Genomic DNA, 26,739 nt, shown 5'->3' with positions numbered 1-26,739 from the left:
CCCAAAACCTCCCAGCTCCCAGATCCATGGAGATTCCCAGGCTCTGGGCAGGGGACAAGGTGAGAATGGCACCTGCCCACCACGTGTGGTGACCCCCAGCCCCAGGAATACCCAACCAAGTCCCTCCCAGGTCACCTCAACCCTGCTCCCCCCGCAGCCCCGAGGTTTTAATCAATCCCAGGTGAAACCTAAACCTCCAGTGAGGGGAATGTGCTGCTCCAAAGGCAGCGGGATGAAGGTCAGGGTGCTCCTGCTGGAGCAGGGCCAGAGCAGCTGGGGATGCTCTGGGATGCATTTTTGGGGGGGATGCAGGAGTTAGGGATGGATGGAGGAGAGAATTTCCTTTGGATTTCAGCATTTCAGCCTCCACGGCTCTTACCCCACCTGTGTGGAGTTTTTGTGGCGTCCTTGGGCGGGAATTGTGGCTTTAACAGCACCGTTTCCTCCAAGTCAATAAAATTGTCTATTTATTGTGTGTGTGATTGCCCAGACCTCCCGAATCCCGCAGTGCTCACGAGGGCCCCGTGCTGCGCCAGGAGCTCTGACTGCCACTAAATAATTCACTGCCCAAAGCCCTGAGCTCCATCCCTGCTCCAGGAGGAGCTGGAGGGGTGCAGTGGGGGCACTCAGACCCCCCAAAGGTGCGGGAGCACACGGAGCCAGCTGGGATCCAGCTTGGAAAGGGAATTCCCAGCCCCTGCCTCAGTTCCCCGCTGTGCTGGGGAGAGGTGGAAGAGCAAAGGGCGGAACTTGGGAAACACTTGGAGCCCGGCTCGAGGCTGAGTCTGTGAAGGATGGGAGGGGATGGGATGTCCCATGTCCTCCAGGGAGGCCACATCTCCTCCAGAGATGCCTCATTTCCTCCAGGGATGCCCCATCTCCCCCAGGGATGCCCCATCTCCTCCAGGGATCCTCCATCTCCTCCGGGGATGTCCCATCTTCTCCAGAGATGCCCCATTTCCTCCAGGGATGCCCCATCTCCTCCAGGGATGCCCCATCTCCTCCAGGGATGCCCCATCTCCTCCAGAGGTGCTCCCCACCCTCTGTTTGGGGTGTGCTGTGGGATCCAGTTTGGGATGCAATTTGGGCTGCAGTTTAGGAGGCAGTGACACGCTTTGGGACGCGATTCGATTTGGGCTGCGCTGCGGGATGAGGCTGGGACGCGCTTTGGGACGCGATTCGATTTGGGCTGTGCTGCGGGATGAGGCTGGGACGCGCTTTGGGATGCCGCTCGGTGCAGGGCGCAGTTTGGGATGAGCTGCGGGATGCGGTGCCCCAGGACTCTGCCCGTCCCCAGCAGCGCCCCGCACACGCCCGGCTGTGACAGCCGCGCCCCCCCCGCCCCGCACGGCGCTTTCCCCGCCCGCCCCGTCCCGCGGAGCCCCGGGGGCGGGGGCCAGGTACGGCGGGGCGGGCCGGCCCGGCGGGGGAGGACCCGCAGCCGGCGGCGGGCAGCTAAAGGCAGGTGGCGGCCCCGGGAGCGGCCCCGGGCTGGCTCGGGGGTCCCGCGGCGGCCGGGGCCATGCGGAGGGCGGCGGCCTGAGCGGGGCGGCCATGGCCGGGGCGGCGGCGGCGGGCGGGGAGCGGCGGGCGGCGCTGACGGCGGTGCGGACCGAGGGCTCGGAGGGGACCCCCGGCCCCCCCCCGCCGCCGCCGCCGCCCCCTCCCCGCCGCCGGGGGCTGCTGCTGGCGGGGCCGCGCCCCGGGGCCGCCCCCCGCCCCGCCGGGGCCCCGCGCTGCTGCCGCCGCCGCCTCCAGAACTGCCTGTACAACGTGCTGGAGCGGCCCCGCGGCTGGGCGTTCATCTACCACGTCTTCATGTGAGTACCGGGCACCGCGAGCGGGGCACGGGGACCCGGGGCTGCCCGGAGCACCGGGGGTACCGGGAGAGCCCCCCCCGGCTCCACCGGGAAGTTTCTCCGGTGCCGTTCCTGCCCCGGAGCCGCTCCCGGGTCGGTGGCGGAGGGTCCGGGGCGAGGAGCGGAGCGCGTCCCCGGGGATGGGACTCAACCTCCGGGGTGGCCCCGAGTCCATTCCCGGTGTCACCGTCCCGCTCTGCCGGGGTCTCTGGGCGTGTGGGGACCCTCAAAGGCAGGGGGGTGACAGCTGTGGGTGGGAGCGGGGACACTCCGCTGTCCTGTACCTGTGGCACTGCTGGGACAAGGCAGAAGTGCCACCCTTGGGCTGGGATGGCGACAGCGGGGGTGACCCTGTCCCTGCTGTACCCCGAGAGCTGCGCCCATTCCTGGCTCACCGTGGATCCCCAGCACTGGAAATGCCTCTCCATGGCCGGAGGGATGTTCCCGGGAGCGCACCTGCTCCTTTCCCTGCCCCGGGTGTTTTCCTAAGCTCTGCTCCAGCTTCCCCCGCTGGATCCGAGCATCCCGCGGCTCCTGGCGTGCGGGCTCAGCTCGGGGCTCAGAACAGCTTCACCCCTCGCGTTTGTTGCCTCGGGGGGGGCTGTGACAGGGAGCTGGGGAGGTCCCCAACACACCTGGAGGCTGCAGGGACAGAGGGGGGCTCCATTCTTGGGATTGTCCCAAGCCAGGAGCTGGGGACGCTGCCGGGACATCACAGCTGCAGGGGCAGGACGTGTTTCCCCTCTTTGCCTGGTGCGTTCCAGGTGTGGGCACGGACCTTCTGTGAGGGCACGAGGGAAGATTTCGCCTCTTTCCCTCTCACCTGGAGCGGTGCCGCGGGGCTGCGACGTTCCTGGGGTGCTGCGGGAGCCGGAGCTCGTTAAGAGGCAGGAAAATGGGTCTTGCCTAAGTTAGCACATCGAGCTGGCAGCAGGGATTTGTCACTGGAGGAAAGGGCACCTGGAGCTCCCCAGGGAGCCGGGACACGAGCCCGGGGCCCATTTGTAAACCGCACCTCCAGAGCGGGCTCCCAGCGCCAGAATCCCTGCGTGGAAAATCCCACCCTGGGAAGAGCTTTTCCAGCAGGGAAAGGCGGCCAAAGCCCCTGCCAGGGCAGGCGGTGGGGATGGATGGCACACACACACACACACACACACCCATGGAAAGTGGAAGAGCCGTGCCCCGGCTCACCTCCCAGCTGGGACCCCTGAGCATCCTCCACCGCTTCGAGCCTGTTTTACCCCAAAAACAACAGCGTGGCACAAGCGGCCCCATTTGCAGAGCCCCCCCAGTCCCTCCCCTGCCACCCCAGCGTGCCTGGCCCCAGCTCCCGGGTGCTGGGCTTTGTTCCACAAGATGTGCAGCCGCCGGCAGCAGCAGCCAAACGTCTCCAGCCTTTGCTGGGGAGGCTTTTTGTTCACTTGCTCGCTTAATTTTAGGCAGCTGCAGGGCAGAGTCCTGCCAGGGACCCCCCGAATGCTGTGGGAAGACGCCGCGGTTAGTGCAAGGTGCAGACATCTGTTCTGTGAAGCCTCTCCCGTAATGTTGCTCATTTCTGGCTTCTTCCAAGTTTTTTTTGTTGGGTTTTTTTTTTTCTCTCTCTCTCTCTCGCAGCAGATGGGAGCTGCGAAGCTGTTGCAGCGGCTCTGAAGTTGTCGGGGGTGATTTGTGTGCCGCAATCCCTGGGTTTTAACAAAAGAGGAGGAAGGTGTTACCCCCTCCCCTTTTCCCCACCCCGAGGCACGGCAGGGGACGGAGCCCCCGGCCCGAGGTCGGGGCAGCGCTGGTGGCACAAACGGGTCCCCAGCGCTGCCTCCCCCGAGCGGGCTGGCTCCGAGACAGGGCTGAAAGCTGCAAAAATGGAAATACCCGCTGAGAAGTGACGCGCTTCCCTCCCCGGAGCGGGGCCGAGCCCATCGCGCTTATTGACCGACTTCAGCCTCTTTCTGTCTCGGCGAATTGATCCCAAATCTTATCCCAGCACCTGCTCTGGGCTCCGTTGGTTTGGTGACTGAATCATTTCTGCAGCAGCTCCTGGGGGCTGGGAGGGATTGGAGCCGCTTTTGGGCTCTGATGTACGTCCCCAAAGCCCCCCATGCTCCGGGAGGGGGGTGGTGAGGACATGGGAGCCCGTGCAGGTGGAAATGCGAGCTCCGAGGTGTCCCCCAGCCCCTCCAGCCCCTCCAGCCCATGCAGGGAGGCGCTGCCCGGCCTCACCGAGCCTCGCCCGCTTGGAATGAGAACTCCCAGCCCTGGAGCTTACGGAGCAAATCCGGGAGGGAGCCCAGAGCATTAAGCCAGAGGCTTTAGAGCCAGGAGGCAAAATAAGAACTTCCTTTTTGCAATCTCCTCCTCGCTAGCGGGCGGGAAGGCTCTTCCCTGCTGCCGGCAAAGCTGCTGCGGGCTTGGCACGGGCACGGCTGCGTGCCCGTGGGCAGGGGCTGCCCTGCCAGGGGGTTTTTTGCACCTTGGAGCTGCTCCATGCGTTTTCCCAGGTGTCCAATTCCAGCTATTCCCGTTGTGGTTTGTCCCTGCCCACCCGCCAGGCTCCCGAATTCCCGGCGGCTCCCGGGGTCTGCTGGTGCCCATGGTTATGAAACGGCACCAGCAGCTGGGCTCAGCACTTTTGCCGGTCCTGGAGGAGCATTTCCGTGCAGAACAGTTTCACCTGGAGCAAATTAGGGAAGCCTGAGCCAGCAGCAAGCACCAGGAGCAGCCGCAATCCCCTGCCTGGAGCAGCGTCCCCTGTGCCAGGCCCAACTCTCTGTGCTGCTCTTGGGGTTTATTTCCCATCTGGGAGAGGAATTTCCCTGGTTCTTGGGGTTTATTTCCCATCTGGGAGAGGAATTCCCCTGAAGGGATGGACAGGAGCCTTGTCCCTGCCGGGTATTTGGTGGCATTGTGGTGGCAGAGTCGCAGGGCAAGCCTGGCACGGGGTGAGGGGTGCCAGGCACGGGCTGTCCCTGCTCAGGGTTGGCCTCCAGTGGGAAATCCCGGCTGGTTTGGGGCAGTGGCAGTGGGACGTGTCCCCCTGTGGCCGGGGAGCTGGGTGGTGGCAGTCTGTCCCTCCTGGAGCATCCCTGAGCTCCTGCTCCAGCCAGGGGTGGAGGGCAGGACAGGGCTGTCACCCCCGCCACTCCCCGACCGTGTCACATCCCTCCAGCACCGCTTGGAGAGCCAGAAAACCCCCATCAGTGCCACCATGGCCAGTGCCCAGCCCTTGCCAACACCCCCTGGGCAATTCCTAGGCCTGGAGTCCGGCCTGGATTGCAGGAAAATCCTTCCAGCCCCGCTCAGTGCTGACTCTCCATGCCTGCTTGGAAAAACCTCTTGAGTTTAACTCTTCAGCCTCGCTTAAACTCTTGAGTTTAACTCTTCAGCCTCTCTTAAACTCTTGAATTCAACTCTGACCCCTTCCCTTTTGAATTTAGCTCGTTGAAGGTTTTTACCTCGCCGTTGCCGGTGTGTCCCCCAGCTGGGTGGTGGCATGGCCACACCAGAGGGACTCGGGCTGCTCCCTTCGAGCTGGGGCTGTGCCCCCAGGGCCACCTTGCCCGGGGCTGAAACGGGAGCTGCTCCAGGGGCAGCGCCAGCGGCAGGAGAAGCCGGCACAGCATTTTCCCCAGCCCCATGTGGTGTCACCGGGGCATAAAATTAAGCGACTTCGGCGCAACATGAAACGGTGCATTGATTTTTCCTTCTGGGTTTTTTTCCTTTTTCCCCTCTTCCCTCTCCCTCTGGAGCCCCCAGACCAGTGCAGGAGGTGCCAGTTTGGCACCCCAGTGGGGTGCAGGGGTGATGCTGGAGAATTTTTGCTTCTTTGTCCCCCTCAGCTTGATCCCAAACCTCCCCTCCGCTCTTTGGGGTCACTCGCACCCCCGTGCCCCAAATGTCCCCCCAGGTGCTGGCAGAGGGTGACAGCCCCGATCTCTCTCTCTGCTGGGGCGCCTCAGAAAACACTCTGGCTCCTTCCCCCCCCGCTCCAGCCAGTTCCTTGCCAGATGATCCAAGAGCAAAACTATCCCGGCTGCTCCGTGTGAGCGCCTTGGCACGGCCGCAGGAGCCTTGTGACCGGGCTGCCCGGCCGGTGCCGCCCGCCGCCCTCGGGGTGCCCCCAGCGAGGTTCTCCTCCCAAAACACCGAGATTTGAGGGCCTGGGTGCTCTGTGGGGCGTCAGCCTGTGGCTGCTGCCATGGGGTGGGGGAAAGGCTTCGCATCCTGGCTTTGCTGCCTGCCTTCCCCAGGCTGCTGGGGACATCCCGAGCTGAGGGGGGCTCTGAGAGCAGCAGCCTCCTGATAACAGCTGTGATAACATCTGAGGGGACATCCCGAGCTGAGGGGGGGCTCTGAGGGGCTCTGAGAGCAGCACCCTCCTGATAACAGCTCTGATAACATCTCGGGGGACATCTTGTGCTGCTTCTGTGCTGGAGCTGTGGGGCTCTGGGAGCAGCACCCTCCTGATAACAGCTCTGATAACATCTCGGGGGACATCCCGAGCTGCCTCTCCGCTGGGGCTGAGGGGCCCTGAGAGCAGCACCTTCCTGATAACAGCTCGGGGACATCCCATGCTGCTTCTGTGGTGGGGCTGAGGGGCTCTGGGAGCAGCAGCCTCCTGATAACAGCTCTGATAACATCTGAGAGGACATCCCGTGCTGCCTCTCCGCTGGGGCTCATGGAGAAGCACCCTCCTGATAACAGCTCTGATAACATCCTGAGCTGCCTCTCCGCTGGGGCTGAGGGGCCCTGAGAGCAGCACCCTCCTGATAACAGCTCTGATAACATCTCGGGGGCCATCCCGTGCTGCCTCTTCCCCGGGGTTCTGAGAGCATCACTCTCCCGATAACAGCTCTGATAACGCCTCAGGGCCGGGCTCTGAGCGTGTGCCGGGCTTTGCTGCGCCTCTGCCCGTGGGGAAACACTCCCGGAGCTTTTCTGCTTCTCTTCTGGGCGGCGTGGGACGCTCCGTGCCATGGTTACGGGCGCAAACAGGGCCGCCACAGCCCGGTTATTTATATCCCCCCGCTCCACCTCTCCTGGAGGGCTGCGGGGCCGAGGGACGGGGATTTATGCGATGTGCTGTTTATACAGCTGCAGACCGAGCTGAACCTCGCGGCCTGGGGAGCCGGGAGGGTGAAACGCCATCCCCATCCCCGCTGGAGCTGCGTGCGGGCAGTTTTGGGCCAAATGCCGAATTCCCAGCGGTGGCACAGCTGGAGGGGACGGTTTAGGTGCTGTGATGCTGCCGGGGAAGGAATCCGTGCCTTCCCGGAGCCGGTTTGCTCGCTCGTCCCGCGGCGGAGCTGTTTGGATGGTGCTTGCCTTGCGCTGAGTTATCGCTGCCTGTGCCCCTGCCCGGGGCATCCCCGAGGGCAAAGCGGGACCGGGACAGGGCTGGGGCCACGCCCGTGCCAGCCCCGGGGCGAGGGCAAAGCGGGACCGGGACAGGGCTGGGGCCACCCCCGTGCCAGTCCCGGGGGTTTGGTAAATTGGGACCGGGACAGGGCTGGTGCCACCCCCGTGCCAGCCCCGGGGTGAGGGCAAAGCAAGGACAAGGGAAGCCCTGCCAGGGCCGGTGCCACCCCTGTGCCAGTCCTGGGGATTTGGGCAGAGCAGGGACCGGGACAGCCCTGCCAGGGTCGGTGCCACCCCCGTGCCAGCCCCGGGGTGAGGGCAAAGTGGGAAAAGTGGGGCCGGGACAGCCCTGATGGGGCTGGTGCCACCCCTATGCCAATCGTGGGGCAAAGACAAAGCAGGACCAGGACAGCCCTGCCAGGGCTGGTATCACCCTCATGCCAACCCCAGGGCAAGGGCAAGGCAAGGACCAGGACAGCCCTGCCAGGGTTGGTGTCACCCCCGTGCCAACCCCGGGGCTTTGGGGATGAATCCTGGGGGGGCTGTGCTGCCCCATCCCACCCCACCAGCTCCAAGGATCCCACTCCTTTGGCTCATCCCAGGCTGTTTTGGGGTGCAGCCCCTTTGCCCAGCGGTGTTTTGGGGGCACTGGGAGCCAAGTGGTGCCCGCCTGCCCACGCAGACTTGGCCCTGCTTCCCCTGAGCTCAGCAGCTTTCCTGGCTCACCTGTTCCCAGGCCGGCTCGGGCGGCAGCAGATGGCAAAGCCCACCCTAATGAAGATTAATTGAGGAGATTTCGCCTTCCCTGCCGGGTTTTCATTATTGTTTTGGGGAGGTTTCGCTGCTGCTGGGGCTGGGCTCTGCTCCTGCTGGGTCCTGTCCCCGTGTCCGTGCTGAACCCCGTGGGGATGGGGCTGGAGATGGGAATTTTATTTGGGACAGGTGAAGAACCAGCTCAGCCTCAGCCCTGCAGCTCCTGTCCCTCTCTCTGCCCCCTCCCCATTCCCCTGCCAGCATTCCTGGCTTTTCCAGCTCCTCTTGGAGGGTGGGAGAGCAGCGAGCTGGGATGGGAGCCTGGCACTGCCTGTCCCATGGGGGGTTTGGGAAACTGGGGACCAGAACAGCCCTGCCAGGGCTGGTGTCACCCCCAGGGATTTGGGAAAGTGGGGACCAGGACAGCCCTGCCAGGGCCGGTGCCACCCCCAGGGATTTGGGAAAGTGGGGACCAGGACAGCCCTGCCAGGGCTGGTGTCACCTCCAGGGATTTGGGAAAGTGGGGACCAGGACAGCCCTGCCAGGGCCGGTGCCACCCCCAGGGATTTGGGAAAGTGGGGACCAGGACAGCCCTGCCAGGGCTGGTGCCACCCCCAGGGATTTGGGAAAGTGGGGACCAGGACAGCCCTGCCAGGGCTGGTGTCACCCCCATGCCAACCCCAGGGCGAGGGCAAAGTGGGACAGGGACAGGGTTAGGGACAGGGAAAGCCCTGCCAGTGTCGGTGCAGGGCTGAGGGTGTAAAAATCGCCCCTGGGTGCTTGGTAGAGCGGAATTCCTGCCCGGGAGGGACGGGGGACGCTGGTTCCTGGCTCCCCTCGCTGCCTTCAGGCATCTGACCCTTCCCTAAGCCGCTTAAGCACTGCCGGCAGCCGGGACGGGGCGTTTGCCCAGGCTTTGCGAGTTAATTCCTAGCAGGTGATGTGTTCCCAGAAAGTTCCTTTCCCAGCCAGCCCCGTGGGGCCTCTCCTGCCTGTATCCTTCCCCAGATCCTACGGGATGACTCCGGGGAGGTTTCCCCACCCCATCACGGTGGTGCTCCAGGGCCAGGGCCACCCACAGCAGAGTCCCCACATGTGCCCAGGCTCTCTGCGTGAGGCAAGGGGCACAAATCTTTGCAGAAGGGGCACAAATCTTTGCAGGCTGGGAGATTTCTGCCTTCTCCTCTGCTTTGTGCTTCGCTGCCTGTGTAATTGCCTGCTAAATCCTGCCTGGGTAATCTTTTATTGCTGATGATGCTCCAAGCTCTGAGCTCTGCCCTGGGCGGTGTTTTGCTCCTCAGCTCAAAGCCTGGCACCTCCTGCCCGTGCCACGGGGGTGCTGCTGTTCCCTGTGGGGTTTCACTCCAGAACTGCTGTGCTGGAGGAAAAAAAAAACCCCAATTAATAATTCAGAGGGAGAAGGAGCTGGCTCCAACCTTCTGCCTTGCGGCTGGGGAGTGCCTGGGAGAGCAGCAGCGCAGGGAGGACAGGGTGGTGACACGGCTGTCACACCCCTGGCCCCTTCCTGGCTCCAGTTCTCCCTCCTCCCTGCTCTGCATCCAGCCCTTCTCCCATTCCTGAGGATTTTTTTGCTGTGGGTCCCACCTCCAGCAGCATTTTGGGGAAAAGGACCCAGAGAAGTCCCCTTTAGGCTGTGCCACCCTCAGGCCCCTCATGGCAGGGCTGGATTTGAGAGCCCCCAGCCCCACACAGGGCTGTGGGGTCAGTGGGGAGGGGTCCTGGATGGTCCCACTGAGGGGCAGAGCATCAGCCCCTCTCTGTTGTGTCCCCTGGGGCCTTCCCAGTGCCACTGGGACAGCTGGGACAGGATTCACCCCTCTGATGGCCCAGGCAGCTGATTCTGCCCAAAAATCCCACATCAACAACACAAAGAGATGGGAATGTCCTCCTGAGGGGGGGGATGAGCCCCCAGCAACCCCCAGATTAATTGAGGAGATTTCTCCTTCCCCATTGGGTCTTCATTATTGTCTTGGGGACATTTCATCCACCCCTGGTGGCCCCTGGGCATTGTCACCATGAGAACACAGCCATGGGGCTGAGATGGGTGCCACCAAGGTGCCAGGGCCACCAGGGCTCAGCCAGGCTGTGCCAGTGCCAGCCAGGGCGGTGTGCCCATGGTCCCTGGTGTGCCCATGGTCCCTGGTGTGCCCATGGTCCCCAGTGCCACCCAGGGCAGTGGTGACAGAGCAGTGAGTGGCCCTTTGTGTCACGTGGGCCGGTGGCACAAGCCCTCCGCTTTCCTTTTTTAGAATCGCTGGATCAGGGGAAAAAAATGTATTTTTGGAGGTTTCATTTGCTTCAGCTTCAGAGTCGACTTTCTTTTTTTCCTTTTCTTTTTTTCCTTTTCTTTTTTTCCTTTTCTTTTTTTTTTATTTTGTTAATTCCCCTCCTTACTTTAAATGGGCCAAAGCCCCTCGTGCCTGAGCGCTCGGGGAGGAGCAGCCTCAGAGCTGTTCCTGGGGACTTTTCCCCTTTTTTTGACACTTCCCAGGCGTTGCTGGCAGGTCCCCACAGTGGCAGTGATGCTGGGGACGGTGCTGAGCAGCTCTGGTGCCCTTCCTGCAGCTCCTGGGCCCTCCACAGTGCCGGACCCCCCGTGTCCCTCCCTGCCTTTAATTAAGAAGCTGCAGGGCTGCAGCAGAGCTGGCACCGAGCCCCACGGCAGCTCCTGGGCTCCCCAAAGGCTCCATGCCACCATCTAGAGGCAAAACGTGTCCCCAGTGGCTCTGCCACGGCCTGGGGAGGTCTTGACTGGGGGTTCAGGCTGTGAGAGGGGGGTAGCACTGTGGGCTGGGGTCTCCTGGCTGTCCCTGTGCCCCCACTGACACTTTGTCCTTCCAGATTCCTCCTCGTCTTCAGCTGCCTGGTGCTGTCGGTCTTCTCCACCATCCAGGAGCACCAGAAACTGGCCAACGAGTGCCTCTTCATCCTGGTGAGTGATGCACGAGCGGGGCTGCTGCTCAGATTTCTTTTCCCCGCTTTATATCCTAAAAGAATCGGGGAAGATCACGGACAGAGCCCCTGTGACCTCATCACGAGTAGCTGATGGCACCTCGGGGGTGGCCTGGCCGTGGGTGTCACCAGAGCCCATCCCACCATTGTCTCTCCACCCCACCATTGTCTCTCCACCCCACCATTGTCTCCCCGAGCAAAAACCGCTGGAACAGGCAGGGCACGAGGGGCTAAAAAAGGCAACTTTCCCCCAAACTGTCAGAAAGAGCTGACGCAGGGACTTCTCCCGAGTGACGGAGACTAAATTGGGAAGGTCCTTGTGACTTTCCTGCGAGTAAGCAGAACGGGGGCTTGTTTGTGCGAGAGGTAGGAGGACAATGCTGACAGAGGAGGAAAAGGACCCAGCTCGGGGTGAGGAGGAGAGCAGCGATTCCCTCACAGCCCTGACAGCTCCGTCCCATCACCCTCATCCCCCGGGGCAGCTCCGCCGGCCTTGCTGCGCCCGCCCCGTGCCGCGCTCAGCCCCGTTCGCTTTTCCCCCATCAAATCGGAGCCCTCCACTCTCCCTACCCCCGTGTTTTTTTCCCCTGGCAGGAGTTTGTGATGATCGTGGTGTTCGGCATGGAGTACATCATCCGCGTGTGGGCCGCCGGCTGCTGCTGCCGCTACCGCGGCTGGCGCGGGCGCTTCCGCTTCGCCAGGAAACCCTTCTGCGTGATAGGTACGGGCTGGCACGGGGAAAGAGCTCATTTCCATTGGATTCGGGGGTCAGGTTAAAGGTGGCCTCTGGGGCTCTAAGGACTTGCAGGGTGCTGGTTGCTGGCAGCTTTAGTTTTGGAGAAATCCAGCAAAGTTTGCCAGTTTCGAGCTAAGCGCTGTCCTGTCGGCCAGGGCGAGTGGCCACAAGCAGAGGCTATTTTCTATGGGGAAAAGAAGTCATTTTCCCAGGGTTTGGGTATCAGTTTAAAGGTGGTCTTTGGGGCTCTAAGGACTTGTAGGTTCCTAGTTGCTGGCAGCTTCAGTTTTGGAGAAATCCAGAAAAGTTTGCAAATTTCTAGCTTGGCACTGCACGGTTTGCCAGGGCGAGTGGCCACAGAGGCCATTTTCCATGGGGAAAAGAAATTATTTCCTCAGGGTCTGGGTATCTACTTGAAGGTGACTTTTGGGGCTCTAAGGACTTCCAGGGTCCTAGTTGCCAGCAGCTTCAGTTTTGGAGAAATCCAGAGAAGTTTGCAACTTTCTAGCTCATCACCACACAGTCTGCCAGTGCGACCAGCTCTCTCTGCTGCAGCGTGGCAGGGTGGTAGAAATGCTGCAACTTTCTTTGAGGTGTCTCCCCCAGAAGCTGCTCAGGGTCAGGCCACCAGAGCAGCCATTTCGAGTCCATGCACACACACACGACACGGATAGCTCAGCAGAGGAAGGACAGGAAGGGTTTTTGTACAATGTATTTCAGTGAAGGTTTATTCCAAAGCGTGCTGAAGGGATCAGGGACAAAGAGAAAAACCATGTGTAATAATTAGCATTGACTCCATGACTCTCAGAAGGCTGATCAATCACTTTAATGTACTAATTGAGAAACCCATCACCCTTACAGACAGTCTGATACAGTTTTGATCTAATTGGTTCTTGAATCCAAACACCGTCACCATTGGCCAATTAAGAAATCACCCTTTGGTAAACAAATCTCCATAACACATTCCTCATGTGCACAACACCAGGTGCAGCAGGTTAAGATGAGAATTGTTTCTCACTCTTTCCTCTGAGCTTCTCACGGCATTTCCCCTTGATCCTTCACTGGTTGCCTGGGAGAAGAAACAGACTCCTGTGTCCTCACATCTCCTTCCAGGCAGTGGTGGAGTGCCAAGATCACCCTTGAACCTCCTTCTTTCCAGGCTAAACAACCCCAGCTCCCTCCACTGCTCCTCACAGGACTTATGTTCAAACCCTTTACCAGTTAATACAATAATACATTAATAATATAACACATTAGTACAACATGACAACCTCACAATAATAAATTAACAATACAACACGTTCATAAAACATGACAACCTCACAATAATAAATCAACAATACAACACGTTACCACAACACAACGACTTCGATTTTTACGAGTGGAATTCTGGATAACTCACGTACCCCCCCTGAGCCTCTTTGCCCCCTCAGATTTCATCGTCTTCATCGCCTCGGTGGCCGTCATCGCCGCGGGCACGCAGGGAAACATCTTTGCCACGTCGGCGCTGCGCAGCATGCGCTTCCTGCAGATCCTGCGCATGGTGCGCATGGACCGCCGTGGCGGCACCTGGAAGCTGCTGGGCTCCGTCGTCTACGCCCACAGCAAGGTGAGAAAAAGTGTAAGATATTGTTGTTACCAATATTGTGGATGGGAGGTTCCTTGGCTTGTCTGGCCCCTGTGTCTGAACCAAACAGCAGCACTGTGGTGTTTCACCCACAGACACTTTTGGCTGCTGGGTGTGTGGTGTTTCACCCACAGACACTTTTGGCTGCTGGGTGTGTGGTGTTTCACCCCACAGACACTTTTGGCTGCTGGGTGTGTGGTGTTTCACCCCACAGACACTTTGGGCTGGCTGGGTGTGTGGTGTTTCACCCCACAGACACTTTTGGCTGCTGGGTGTGTGGTGTTTCACCCCACAGACACTTTTGGCTGCCTGGGTGTGTGGTGTTTCACCCCACAGACACTTTTGGCTGCTGGGTGTGTGGTGTTTCACCCCACAGACACTTTTGGCTGCCTGGGTGTGTGGTGTTTCACCCCACAGACACTTTTGGCTGCTGGGTGTGTGGTGTTTCACCCCACAGACACCTTTGGCTGGCTGGGTGTGTGGTGTTTCACCCCACAGACACTTTTGGCTGGCTGGGTGTGTGGTGTTTTCACCCCACAGACACTTTTGCCTGGCTGGGTGTGTGGTGTTTCACCCCACAGACACTTTTGCCTGGCTGGGTGCTGCAGCTGGCACTGCAGACAAGTCCAGGCCTGCAGGAGCTCTGGTGGTGCTGGGATGGAGCTTCCCCCCATAACAGGGGCTGCTCCTGGGGTTTCCCTCTGGCAGAGAAGCTTTAAGGGGATGGTGAAGGAAAGGAGTCGGTTCTGATGGAGGCTTTGGATCCAGAGCTTTATTCTGGCCCTCAGGCCTCTGAATGCAGCACCAGCTCCAACAGAGCTCCCTGAGCCCGTGGCTGCTGCTCCTTTAACCCCGGGGAGAGGGGCAGGGAAGGGGCAGGGAGGCACCAAGCAGGGACAGGAGGGGAGGGACAAAGGGACAAAGGACACCTGGATGGCCCAATGCCCCCCAGGGGTAGAGGGCATCCTTTGAATCTGCCAATCACTCGAGGCCCTTCTGGAATGCCAGGATTGACAGACAGTGCTGGGAGGGGAAAGGAGAGGTGACTGACACACCTGTGATATAACATAAACTTATAACATAAAATTCAGTGCAATACAAAGACCACTCAGCGCAAATCTCCAATCGCCCGGTGCAAAACAAACAAATAAGTAACTATTTAGCACAATACAACACAAAACCACCCAGGGACACCCCCTGAGCCTCACCATGCCCTGCAGGAGCTCATCACCGCCTGGTACATCGGCTTCCTGGTGCTCATCTTCGCCTCCTTCCTCGTCTACCTGGCCGAGAAGGACGCCAACGTGCAGTTCGCCACCTACGCCGATTCCCTGTGGTGGGGCACGGTAAGCTCAGCCCCCGCGGCTCCCCGGGGACAGGAGGGGACGGGGCCGTGCTGGGGGAGCGCCCTGCAGGCCCCCGGCTGCTGTGCCCCCGGGCAGGTGACCCTGACCACCATCGGCTACGGGGACAAAGCGCCGCAGACGTGGCTGGGCCGGATGCTGGCGGCCGGATTCGCCCTGCTCGGCATCTCCTTCTTCGCCCTGCCCGCCGTGAGTAGGGCTGGGAGAGCTCAAAGCAGGGGGGGAAAGGGGCAGAGCTGCCTCTGAGTGGGGCCCAGGCTGTGCTGGCACCCACTGCCCTGTCCCCTCCTGTCCCCAGGGGATCCTGGGCTCCGGTTTTGCCCTTAAAGTGCAGGAGCAGCATCGGCAGAAGCACTTTGAGAAGAGGAGGACTCCAGCAGCCAACCTGATCCAGGTGAGGCAGGGCTGGCCTGTCCCACCCCACCCTTCCCAGGAATGCTCTGCTGTCCCCTCCTCTGCTCTGCCCATCCAAACCCCCGGCCCCACATCCAGCACTGTGACTGTGCTCACAGGGGTCCGAGGATGAGGGAAGAGACGAGGATCTGACTCCATGTTTCAGAAGGTTTTTATTGTTTTATTATTTTATTTTATATTTTATTATAAAATTTATTTATTCTTAATTATTTTGTTATTTATTTATTATTTTATTACTTATTTATTATTTATTCATTTTTAATATTTATTTTATTTAGGGATTTATTATTTTATGATATATATTATATCAAAACTATACTAAAAGAATAGAAGAAAGGATTTCATCAAAATATTAATTAATTATTAATCAAAATCAAATCAAAATATTAAATTAATTTAATATTTATTTTATTTGGGGATTTATTATTTTATGATATATATTATATCAAAACTATACTAAAAAAATTGAAGAAAGGATTTCATCAGAAGGCTGGCTAAGAGTAGAAAAAGAAGGAATGAATAAAAAAGCCTTGTGGCTCAGACAGAGAGTCCGAGCCAGTTGGACTGTGATTGGCCATTAATTAGAAACAACCACATGAGCCCAATCCCAGATGCACCTGTTGCATTCCACAACAGCAGATAACCATTGCTTGCATTTTGTTCCTGAGGCCTCTCAGCTTCTCAGGAGGAACAATCCTAAGGAAAGGGATTTTTCAGAAACCATGTCTGTGACACAGCGCTGGCATCCTGCGGGTTGTTTGCCGCCGCCTGCGGGGGCCAGGATGGATGGAGGGGTCCGGGAGGGTTCTCCCGTCCCAATTAACCCCGATTCCCGGGAATCTCGCTCCCTGCAGGCTGCCTGGCGCCTGTACTCCACGGACGCCAGCCGGGGCTACCTGACGGCCACCTGGTGTTACTACGACAGCCTCCTGCCCGCCTTCAGGTAGGCGGGAGTGGGGGAGAGGGCTGGGCGGCTCCCGGGGCTCCCCGCGGGGATGAACGGCCTGGGAAACCGGGAGGGACCTTGTGGAACCCCCAGGAGCTCGGTGGGGTCGAGCAGCGCCCACACCTTCCCAAGATGGGAGTCTGCTGAAGGAGCCCCCTTCATCCTCATCATCCTCACAGCGCCCATCCCATCCCCTCTCACTCCATCCACAGCCTTCCTCCAGCAGCACAGGGAATGGGGTGGTGCCTCGGGGACCCCACGGTTGTGGTGGTGGAGCTGCAGCAGGACAGGAGCTGGTTCCAGGTGTGGACACGGGGGGATCCAGTGGGAGCCCCATGTCCCGTGCCTGCACCATGCCCCTCCCGTGATCCCTGGGATTTTGGCACTGTGGGTGGATCAAAGGCTTCCCAAAGGTTTTCCAGACTTCTCTTCCAGATCCTGAGGGTTTCTCACATCCCTGTGAACAATCCCTGCCCTGCTCTGGCCCTGTGACAAATTCATCCCTCTGTCCCACTCTCAGTTTTTCCAAAGGCAGAGCTTTCAACATCCACAGCCCTGAGTCCCAGCTTCCCGAGCATCGCCCCAGATCCTGGGGATCTCTGGGGGCTCTGCTGCCCCTCCTGCTGTGCCAGGAGCTGTGTTCCCTGCAGCGGAATTCACACAGAGCCAGATTCCATCCCTGATGGGTCTGAGCTTTCCCCTTCTGCCTGGAGCCCAGGATCTGATGGTGACAGGTCCCCGTGTCCCCACCCCGTCCCAGATTTGTCCTTTCCTGATCCATCCCTCTCAGCACATCCAGCCCTTCCTTCTGTGCAATCCTGTCCCAGGACTCTTCCCCAGCCCCATAACCATCTTTTGAACAAGAATTCTGATTTTTTTTGTTTTGTTGTTTTGTTTTCCTCTGGTTTTGCTTTGGTTTGCGCTCAGGAAGACCCAGCGCTGCTCAGCCTCGCTTTGCTGGTTTTGTTTGCTTTGGAAACTTTAATTTCTCCCCGTTTTTATTTCACCCCAACCTCAGAGAGCTGGTCCTTATGTTTGACCACTTGCACCGGGTCCGCAACGGAGGATTTAGGAACTCAGAGGTGAAAAAATTGCCTGACAGAGCCCCACCACCCTATCACTGCTCCACCCCTGCCCAGAAAAGCTTCAGCCTGGCCGTGTGTTCAGGGGAAAGGTAGGAGGGGGCAGCCCCCGTGTTCTCCCTCCTCTCTGCTCTGTCTCCTCTGTGCCCTCCTGAGATGTCACTGTCACTGCCAGGCCAGACCCGAGTGCCACCACCCCAAAGTGTCCCCTGTTTCCCCCTGGTGCTGGGCACCCCTGCTGCTGCTCCCAGCCCTCGGGTTTTGGTTGTTAATTGCTGCCCTGAGATGTGCAGGGTGTCTCTGCTTCGAGAGGGAAGGGTTTGGACTCTTCACTTTTCGCTCTTGAGGTTGTTCATTAATTCTTATCTATAAAATTTTCTTTCTGCCCAGCCGAGGTCTGCTCAGCAGGGCAGCCACAGGCACTCTGACTGCCCCAAGGGTGGTGTTGTCCTTTTATACTAAAAACTACATATAACATATTTACACTTAATTCCCAATACCCATCACCTGTGTTAGACAGTGCACTTCTACTCTAAACCAACCCCAAAGTGCCAACATCACTGCAGAAAATGGAGAACAAGAAGAAGAAGGAGAAAGGCTGGACATGCCCAAGTTCCTCCATCTTGTCCCCATAACCTCCACACCAAAAATCCTCAAATCTACATTTTCACCCTATGATCATTTTGTTATTACACTATTCAAACCCGTGTGACTTTCATGTCCTCATACAAAGCTGGCAACTTGCTCCAGGGGTCAGAATCAAATCCCCAGGTGCTCTGGGCTGTGTGCCAGGGTCTCTGAGCCCCCCAACGGGGTCTTTGGCAACTCTGGACACCCAGAGGGGTGCACTGAGTTCTGACACCCAGCTCCATTCCAGCTCCAGAAGGGGCAGATTTGATCCCAGGGGACCCTCTGGGCTGTTTGACCTTTGTGAGGTCACCTCGCTGCCCTCTCCGTGTGGCCGTGACCCTGGGCCGTGGCACAGGGCAACTGAGAGTGGCAGGAGACCCCTTGGCAGGGGCAGCGGTGCCATCCTGGCAGGATGGAGCCAATCCCAGAGCCTGGGAAGGAGCAAATCCCAGAGCCTGGGGCTGGGAAGGGCTCCCTGAGCCCATAAGGAGAGAAGGGAGGGCTTGGGGCTGCCCTGCTGCTGCCGGCGGCTGCTCTGCACCGTGTCCCTTGTCCCCTCTGCCCTCAAGAGGAGATCCCAGGGTGCCACCAACGCTGGCCACCCCCCAGGACAGCGCCAGGGTTAGGTGGGGAGAGGCCTCGTGCCTCAGTTTCCCCCGTGATGCCCCATCAGCAGGGCTGAGCGTGCAGCTGTGGGGATGAGCGGCGCCTGCTCCCCCAGGTGAGTTCGGGGCTTGGGGGGGCTCCGCCCTGGGCTCTGTGACCAACCAGGAACCGGCAGGGGAAGGACCGAACCCCCCCGCCCGCTCGGGGGTCTGAGCCCGCCCATGTCCCCCCGCGAGCATCACCTCTCATAACATCTCATCTTCTCTCTCTCCTCCCCTCTCCCGCTCACCCTCCTCCTCCTCCTCCTCCTCCTCCTCCTCTCCATCCCTCCGCCCTCCCCAAGCTGGAATGAGGAGGACGCGCAGCCCCACAGGTGTTTACGCCTCAGGTAACGCTCGCCCCCGGCCGCGGGCAGCCCCCAGCGCGGTTCCTCTGCCCGGGGACTGTCCCCAGATCCTTCTGGCCGAGCCGAGACGGCGCCCAGGTGTTTATGCAGGACCTACACGAGCATCCTGCCCTCGCAGCGGTGGCACGGCGGGGACAGCGGGCGGTGGCCCCGGGACGCTCCGCTCCTGCCCACCGGGGCTGATTCTCTTTTCTCCTGTGTCTTCTCCTGGCCCTGCCCCTCCAGCCCCATCTTTAGTGGTAAGAGGAGGCTCTTGCAGACGTGGGGCACGTGGAGAAGGAGGTACCGTGTCCTGCTGAGAGCCTCGGCATGCATGGATGCACCGCCTGCCTGCGTGCCTGCGGCATGGACGGGGCTGGGACCGTGACAGGGGTGGAGGCTGGACTGGGGGTCCCTCTGAGGGCAGGGAGGCTGTGCATGGCCCGGGCTGAGCCGTCCCGCTGTCCCTTACTGCCTCAGTTTCCCCGTTGTAATGTGGATAGGAATGGTGGATGGCAATCACCTCCAGCACTTGGATAAATCCCATAAATCCCATAAATCCCAGCTGTGTGCTGCAGCCTGATTCCCGGGACACAGCTCTTCCCAGCCTGGGAATGTGTGGGATGTGTGGCAGCCCCCCCTGCCAGCACAGGGAAGGGCTGGGAGCCCCGTGCCCTGCCAGGACCTTGCCTGAATCCCTGCCTGTATCCCTGCCTGTATCCCTGTCTCCATCCCTGCCTATTTCCCTGCCAGGACCCTGCCTGAATCCCTCCCTGTACCCCTGCCAGGACCCTGCCTCTATCCCTGCCTTGCCCTGCCTGAGGAAATCCAGGAACCTCCCCAAGCACCCGGGTTTTATGGATCCTGTCCTGCAGAGGGTGTGGGATTCACTCCGTGCCCTCCCCAGCTTTAGGGTCCTTCCCCGTGCATCCCCTTGAGCTGCATTTGGGGTCTCTCACCATACAAAATCTGGGGGTTTTGAGTAGGTCCTGCATAAACAATGCCTGGTGTTTCCCCCCAAAACCCGAAATTGCAGCTGGGTTTGGGAGCAGAACTCGCGGTAGGGCAGGAGCAGAGCCTGGAGGAGGAGGAGGAGGATGAAGCAGCTTGGCTGGGTTTGGAGGGATGGAGCAGGAGCAGAGCTCTGCTCAGCTCGGCGGTGGCTCTGCCGCGTGTCCCCTGCTGCCACACCCATCTGTCCCCTCTCTCCCTGTCTGTCACCTCCTTTCTCTGCTCTTGGGACCAAAAAAAAAAGGGATTGAAAGGAACAACCCCAGAGCTGCCCAGCAGGAACCACCTGGCTCCTGGTGCCCCATCACCCGCTGGGCGCTCTCTGTGAGCTCAGCACGGCCACCCCCACCTCAAACAGGGGCCACCCCGTGCCTGTCCCTGTCCCCACGGCCCTGACGCCGCTGTCCCCACACAGCAACAAGATGGCCATCAAGGAGCGGATCCGGCTGAGCAGCTCGCAGCGCCAGGGCGGCCGCGGCCGCCAGCAGCAGCAGCAGCACCTGGGCCCGCCCCTGCACCGCTCCCCCAGCACCGAGGACATCCCCGAGGCCTCCAGCCCCAGCAAGGTGCAGAAAAGCTGGAGCTTCAACGACCGCACCCGGTTCCGAGCATCGCTGAGGCTCAAACCGCGGACACCCACTGAGGGTGAGTGTCTCGGTTTGGAAAAGCCAGGAGGCTGCTGAGGAAGGCAGGAGCCTCCCCCGAAATGGAGAATGTGAACCCTCCCCACCCCTCTGAATTGCTATAAATTTTAAATTAACGGGCTCTCAGGCAAAAAAAAAATGGGAGCAGGAAATAACAGTTCTTCAATAAGTAAAAGAAAAAAATTAAAGGATAAACAATGCAGTACACTAGAACAACAGTGCCAGAGTCAGAACCCAGCCTGACACCCTGTGTGGTGTTGGCAGCAGAACCATTGGAATTGTGGCTCAGCCCTCCTGCAGTGCCAGGGCTGGTTCTGCTGGAGCAGGGATCCTGGAGAAAGGTGCAGTCTCTGCCTCTGCAGATCCAGGGCAAGAGGCAGCTGCTGCTCCTCTGGGCAATCCAGTGCAGAAGCTGTGCTGGTGTTCCAGAATCTCCAGATTCTATCCGGGTAGGAATACTTGGCTCCTCCCTCTGGGTTCACATCTCCCAGTGGGATGCTGTAGTTCTTATCAGCCATGCAGGGACATTCCATAGCTGTTATCAGCAATGTCCCCTCCTGAGGGAGGTGTGATTGTGGTCACTCAGAGAGAGATAAGGCAAACTGCCCACTTGACCAAGGCAATCTGCCATGCAGATGGTAATAGAAAACATCTTGCATTGCAATCTTCAACAGTGAGGCCCTGGGGGACACTGGGGGGGCTGCAGGGTTGGGGACAGCCCTGGGGCTCTGCCATCTGCCCCCTCTTGTCACCCACAGCCGACTGCCCACCAGAGGACAGCGGTGAGGAGAGGAGCTCCCCCTGTGAGCTGACCTTCGAGGACATCATGCCAGCCGTGAAAACCCTGATCCGGGCTGTCAGGTGAGACTGTCCCCTCCCGTGTCCCCCAGCGTGCACAGAGCCCCCCACCCTGGGCACCCCGTCCGTGCCTCCAGCCCGGCTGTCCCTGCAGGATCCTGAAGTTCCTGGTGGCCAAGAGGAAGTTCAAGGAGACCTTGCGTCCCTATGACGTCAAGGATGTCATCGAGCAGTACTCGGCCGGACACCTGGACATGCTGGGCAGGATCAAGAGCCTGCAGACGCGGTGAGGTGCCCTGCAGGTGACCCTGGGGCATTCCCTGGTGGGGTCTCCAGCCCTCGGGAGTGATGGATGGGCTCTGCCCCTTCCTTCCCCACCCTGGGGCATTCCCAGGGTCATTCCCTACTGGAGTCCTGAGCCCTCGGGAGAAATGGATGGGCTCTGCCCCTTCCTTCCCCATCCTGGGGCATTCCCAGGGTCATTCCCTACTAGAGTCCTGAGCCCTTGGGAGTGATGGGAGGGCTCTGCCCCTTCCTTCCCTCCCTGGGCCATTCCCGACCCTGGGGCATTCCCCACCCTGGGCCATTCCCTGGTGGGGTCTCGGCAGTGATGGGTGGCCTCTTCCTTCCCTCCCTGCCAGCGTGGACCAGATCGTGGGCAGGGATCGGGCGCTCCCAGCAGACAAGAAGGTTCGGGAGAAGGGGGAGAAGCCGGCGCTGGAGGCGGAGCTGGTGGACGAGCTCAGCATGATGGGGCGCGTGGTCAAGGTGGAGCGGCAGGTCAGGAGGGGACACCCAGCATTGTCACCGTCCCTTGGGAGGGACAGCCAAGCCCCCCGCCACCCCTCCCGCGGGGCTGGGCCTGGCTGAGCCGGGGGTCACTGAGGGGCTGCTGTAATCACACCCCTGTTCTCAGCCATCCCCTACACTGGGCAAACACTGGTCGAATGAGCCTGAGGTGGGTTCTCTGTCGACAACCCTACACTAACTCAATTCTTTGCCCTTCATTTCCTCCTCCCATTTGTCACTGTAGGCCTCACAGTCGTCCATCTCACCTTCCTCCATGAAACAGGCTCAAATAACCCCCTCAGACTGTGACAAAATCCCCTTCCACCCAGACTACACCATTAAAGACATTCTAGGGTTCGTACTGGTACTTTCCCTACTCGTCTCCCTGGCCCTATTCTCCCCCAGCCTCTTGGGTGACCCAGCAAACTTTACACCAGCCAACCCACTGGTCACTCCTCCACACATCAAACCCGAATGATCATTCCTATTTGCCATCCTCCAATCCATTCCTGTTGCTATAGGACACGAAAGAACACAAGCTCACACCGCTGTTCTCAAGGTAAAGGAAAAGGGAAGTTTATTTTCTGACTCCAACATTTATAGTTTTCCAAGAGTGACAGGGGATTGGAGGGTGACAGTGCCACCTCTCCGATGACACTGGTCAAACCAACAGCCCATCAACTTTCTATATAAAGAAAGTTATATAAAGAAATGCAAAACAATGAGTTATTTACAGAAAGCGTGTGAGAAAGTTCACTACAAGAACGTCAACATCAGAAGGCTTAGAAAACCTTAAAAAAACCAAGGTAACAATTCCAAACAAACCAGGGGGGCGTCCTAGCCCTAAACCGCCTCAATCCTCGTTCCTGCCAGGTGCAATCCATCGAGCACAAGCTGGACCTGCTGCTCGGCCTCTACTCGCAGTGCCTGCGCAAGGGCTCCAGCAACTCCTTCAGCCTGGCCGCGGTGCGGGCGCCGCCCGGCGAGCCCGACGTCACCTCGGACTATCACAGCCCCGCGGAGCACGAGGACATCTCCGCGTCTGCACAGACCCTCAGCAGCTCCAGGTCGGCCAGCGCCAACATGGACTGAGCAGGAGGCGGCGGGATGGAGCCGGGGCGATGGGGGAGCCAGGGCGCTGTCCCCTCGCTGTCCCCTCGCTGTCCCCTCGCTGTCACTCAGGGTGTTACTTGAACCTCTGTGGGGACACGGCTGTGGCAGGGTGGCACTGGGGCATGGCCAGCCCGGGCACCTGGGGATGCTCCTGGGACGTTCCTGGGGTGCTCCTGGGGGATGCTCCTGGAATATTCTTGGGGACGCTCCCAGGATGTTCCTGGGGATGTTTCTGGGATGTTCCTGGGACGTTCCTGGGGTGCTCCTGGAATATTCCTGAAATGCTCCTGGGGACGTTCCTGGGACGTTCCTGGGACATTCCGGGGGTGCTTCTGGAATATTCCTGGAATATTCCTGAGATGCTCCTGGGGATGCTCCTGGGATGCCCCTGGTATGTTCCTGTGGTGCTCCTGGGATGCTCCTAGAATATTCCTGGGATATTCCTGGGTTGCTCCTGAGATGTTCCTGAGATGTTCCTGGGATGCTCCTGAGATGTTCCTGGGATGCTCCTGGCTTCCTGTAGGATGACCGCCCCCCAGCTCTGGGCTCCTGGGTGCTCCCCAGCTGTGGTGGGGATGCTCTGGGCTGGCCCCATCCCCTGGGGTTTGGTTTGAACCCCATCCCCAGCCCTCAGGACAGGTCCTGCCTGGACCCCAGAGCTGAGCCGGGGCCACCACCAGCTATGCAAGGTCCCATCTCCCTGTTGCTGCCAGTGCAGGGGTGTGGGGGCACGACCCAGGGTGGTTTTACCCAAGTCACTGGGGGTCCCCAGTGTGGGGAGCAGGGCACTGTCCCCCCTGCCCAGGTTGCACCTCTCCAGAAGCACAGCAGAGCCTTCTGCCTGCCCGTGCATGCTCCCAGGGCAATATATATATAGATTATATATATATATATATATATATTTATGCAATAATGTCTTAATATGCAACACCCCTGGGAAGAGCAACCCGAGGGGCCATAGGCAATAAGCAACCCCCTGCCAGCTCCCAGGGCTGGACTGTGCTGCCCTGGAGGCCCTGAGAGCTCAGGGCTGGGGGGAAACCTCCACCCGAGGGTGGCCCTGGGGCCAGGAAGCTGAGCAGGGGCTGTGGGGACAGCGCTGTCCCCAAGGATCGTCCCTCCCCCTGTGCCCCTGCTCCTGCTTAGGGGATTCCCTCCCGGCTGGGTCCTGCGGTGCTCAGTTTGTCCCTGTCCCCGTCCCTGTCTCCTCTGTGGTCCGGGGAGCACGGGCCGGGCCTGGAGGGGACCTGCCACAGGGTGGTGGTGTCCCTGCATGTCACCTACAGCAGCGCCACCACCGCTCCCGCGCTGTGCCCAAGCGGCTCCAGGGGGGCTCGCTGGTCACCCCACAGTGCCAGGACCTGTCCTGGGCTGCTCCCACCACTCCCCCTCTCTGCGTTTGGCACAGCGGGATTTGCTCCAGGTTCTCCCGTGCCCGACCCTGCTCGTCCCCTCTCCCCATCGGTGCATGCGGCCAGCGCGGGCCGTGCCAGGGCTGCTCGAACCCCCCCATCCCGCGGGTGCCCGGGCCGTGCCCACCAGGGGACAGCGCTGGGCGAGGTGCATGTGACAATGTGACAGCTTTGCCCGCAGCCGCACGCAGGAATTTTAACCCTTTAGAACCCCCCTGCCGGGGCTGGCTGGGCCCCGCAGATCCCCCCCGCCCAGAGCCAGCGGTAGTTACCTCACTTGATTAACTTATTAATTTATTTGTTTCATTAAAATTTGGAGTAGAGGCCGCCCGCCTGCTGCCGTCTGTCTCCCGAGAGGTGGCACTGCAGCCCTGCCACCGAGCCGCGGCCAGGGGACACAAATGACCGGACGGGGACACAAATGACCAGCAGAGGACACAAACGTCCAGCAGGGGACACAAATGTACAGCAGGGGACACAAATGTACAGCCAGGGACACAAATGTCCAGGCAGGGGACACGAATGTTCAGCAGGGGACACGAATGTTCAGCAGGGGTCAGAAATGTCCGGCCAGGGGGCACAAATGTCCGGATGATGACACAAGTATCCAGCAGGGGACACAAATGTCCAGACGCCTCCCTGACCCCTTAAAGCCACCGAGATGGGGCTGAGAGCGCAGCTCCGGCTCCCTCCTGTCCGTGCGGGGGTGCAGGGTTGGTGTCAGAAGGTTGGACGGCAGAAGGACCCGTGCCCTGATTTTTTGGCACCTTACAGGGCAAGGTCGCTGCCCCAGGAAGGGCTGTGCCCGCCCTGCCTGTTTGGTGTGTCCCCCTCGAATGGCGACATCGCTGCGCTGTCCCCAAGGCCACCCCAGGGAGGTGAGGGTGGAGCCCCCTCCCCCAGGCGCCCCCAGACCCCTGTGGGGACAGCAAAGCTTCGCTCCCCGGGGACAGCACGTCCTGCAGCGATGCCGGGGCTGAGGCGGCTCCTTCCCGTGCCACTGGCCGGGGAGGAAGCCGGCGCTGGCCGCGGCTCGGTCCCTGCCTTTCCTGGCTGCCTCCTGCCAAGAAATCCTGTCCAGGATCGCCTCGGAGCCGAGCCCTGCGGGGGCAGCGCCCCAGAGCTGCCCTGCCCGGGGCTGGGGGCTCGGGGGGGCTCCAGCAGCCCGGTTCCGCTCAGAGCACGATGTGTGGGGTGCGGTCAGTGGGGGGCTGGCTTTGGGGGGCACTGCACCACCCACCAGAGGGGTGGGCGGCTTTCCCGGGTGGGTTTGGGGGGATTCACCCCTGCAGCAGTGGGGTCTTCACAGCCGGCCGGCTGTGGGCTCTCCCCGTGGCTCTGAGCAGTGGGGACGCGGTGCTGTCACCTTGTCCCTCCCCCAGCACGGTGGCACGGGCAGGACAGGGGCCCTGTGCCAGCCCTCGGCTCTGCCTCCCGCCGTCACACGGGCGCAAGGTGCCCCGGCAGGACTTTGTCCCTCTCCACCTTGGTTACCCCACGTGTGCCGAGGCTGCCACTCCCCGCCGGGGGGACGCGCAGAGTGACACAGAGAGCGAGCTGTGACCTGGCAGGGCCAGCTGGCCGCGTCCCGCCGGAGCCCAGCCGCAGGAACGGGGTGAGGGGATGCTCCAAACACTTGGACCGTCGCCGCTGCCGCCTCCGCTCTGCGCCTCTCTCTTATCAGCTGGCAGGGGGACAGGGTTGTTACGGGAACGCTCAGCTGCTCCCGCGGCGTCTCTGAGCTGTCAGGGAGCTGGCGGGGGCACAAGGACACAGAGCAGCGGCCGGGGATGTCCTTTGTGCCAGTGGCTTTGCTTTGTTCTCCGGGGGTCTTGGGGGAATTCGTGACTCACTGTGGATTCCTGCGAGTCCAGTCATGCTGGAGACGGACTGGGCTGGACTCAGTTCCTTCCTGCGCAGCTCCAGCTCCGCGTTGCGTGCGCTGCCCAAGGACGCGCTCACAGGAAAAGGCCCTTCCAAGAGCGCTTGGAACAGGGGCTCCCTGCCGAGGGGGCTCCACAGGACCCCGGTGCAGGCGCCCAGAGCACCCTGGGGAGCAGGCAGCCCCCGTGCCCGGCGGGATTCGGTGCTCCCCACTTGGCCCGGCCTGAAGCCCACCCTGGCCGCGGCATCCCCCCGGAGCCCCTGGCCCGTGGCCGCCCGGGGAACGCCGCGGTGCTCCCGTCCTGGCTGCCGTGAGGCATCCTCGAGGAATCCTTTGGAGACGCTCCCGGCCGGGCGGGGA

The 26,739-nt window shown here is 60.4% G+C and overlaps 1 protein-coding gene across 1 annotated transcript; it reads left to right on the top strand.

Moving 5' to 3' along the window:
- Positions 1 to 1,365: 1,365 nt before the first annotated feature.
- Positions 1,366 to 24,820, top strand: KCNQ4 (potassium voltage-gated channel subfamily Q member 4). Its single transcript, XM_071453552.1, has 15 exons — positions 1,366 to 1,820; positions 10,827 to 10,917; positions 11,532 to 11,658; positions 13,107 to 13,282; positions 14,521 to 14,646; positions 14,716 to 14,853; positions 14,963 to 15,058; positions 15,933 to 16,021; positions 17,043 to 17,198; positions 18,686 to 18,730; positions 20,154 to 20,383; positions 21,141 to 21,243; positions 21,335 to 21,466; positions 21,822 to 21,960; positions 22,843 to 24,820. The coding sequence occupies exons 1-15, from the start codon at positions 1,555 to 1,557 to the stop codon at positions 23,059 to 23,061; spliced, it is 2,133 nt and encodes a 710-aa protein (XP_071309653.1). The 5' UTR covers positions 1,366 to 1,554; the 3' UTR covers positions 23,062 to 24,820.
- Positions 24,821 to 26,739: the final 1,919 nt, after the last annotated feature.

Source organism: Agelaius tricolor, unplaced genomic scaffold (genome assembly GCF_023055355.1).
Source record: "Agelaius tricolor isolate 1412-34295 unplaced genomic scaffold, bAgeTri1.0.p SCAF_36, whole genome shotgun sequence".
Lineage (NCBI taxonomy): Eukaryota > Metazoa > Chordata > Aves > Passeriformes > Icteridae > Agelaius > Agelaius tricolor.
The sequence above is the reverse complement of the archived record's forward strand: the minus strand, read 5'-3'. Positions and strand labels throughout refer to the sequence as shown.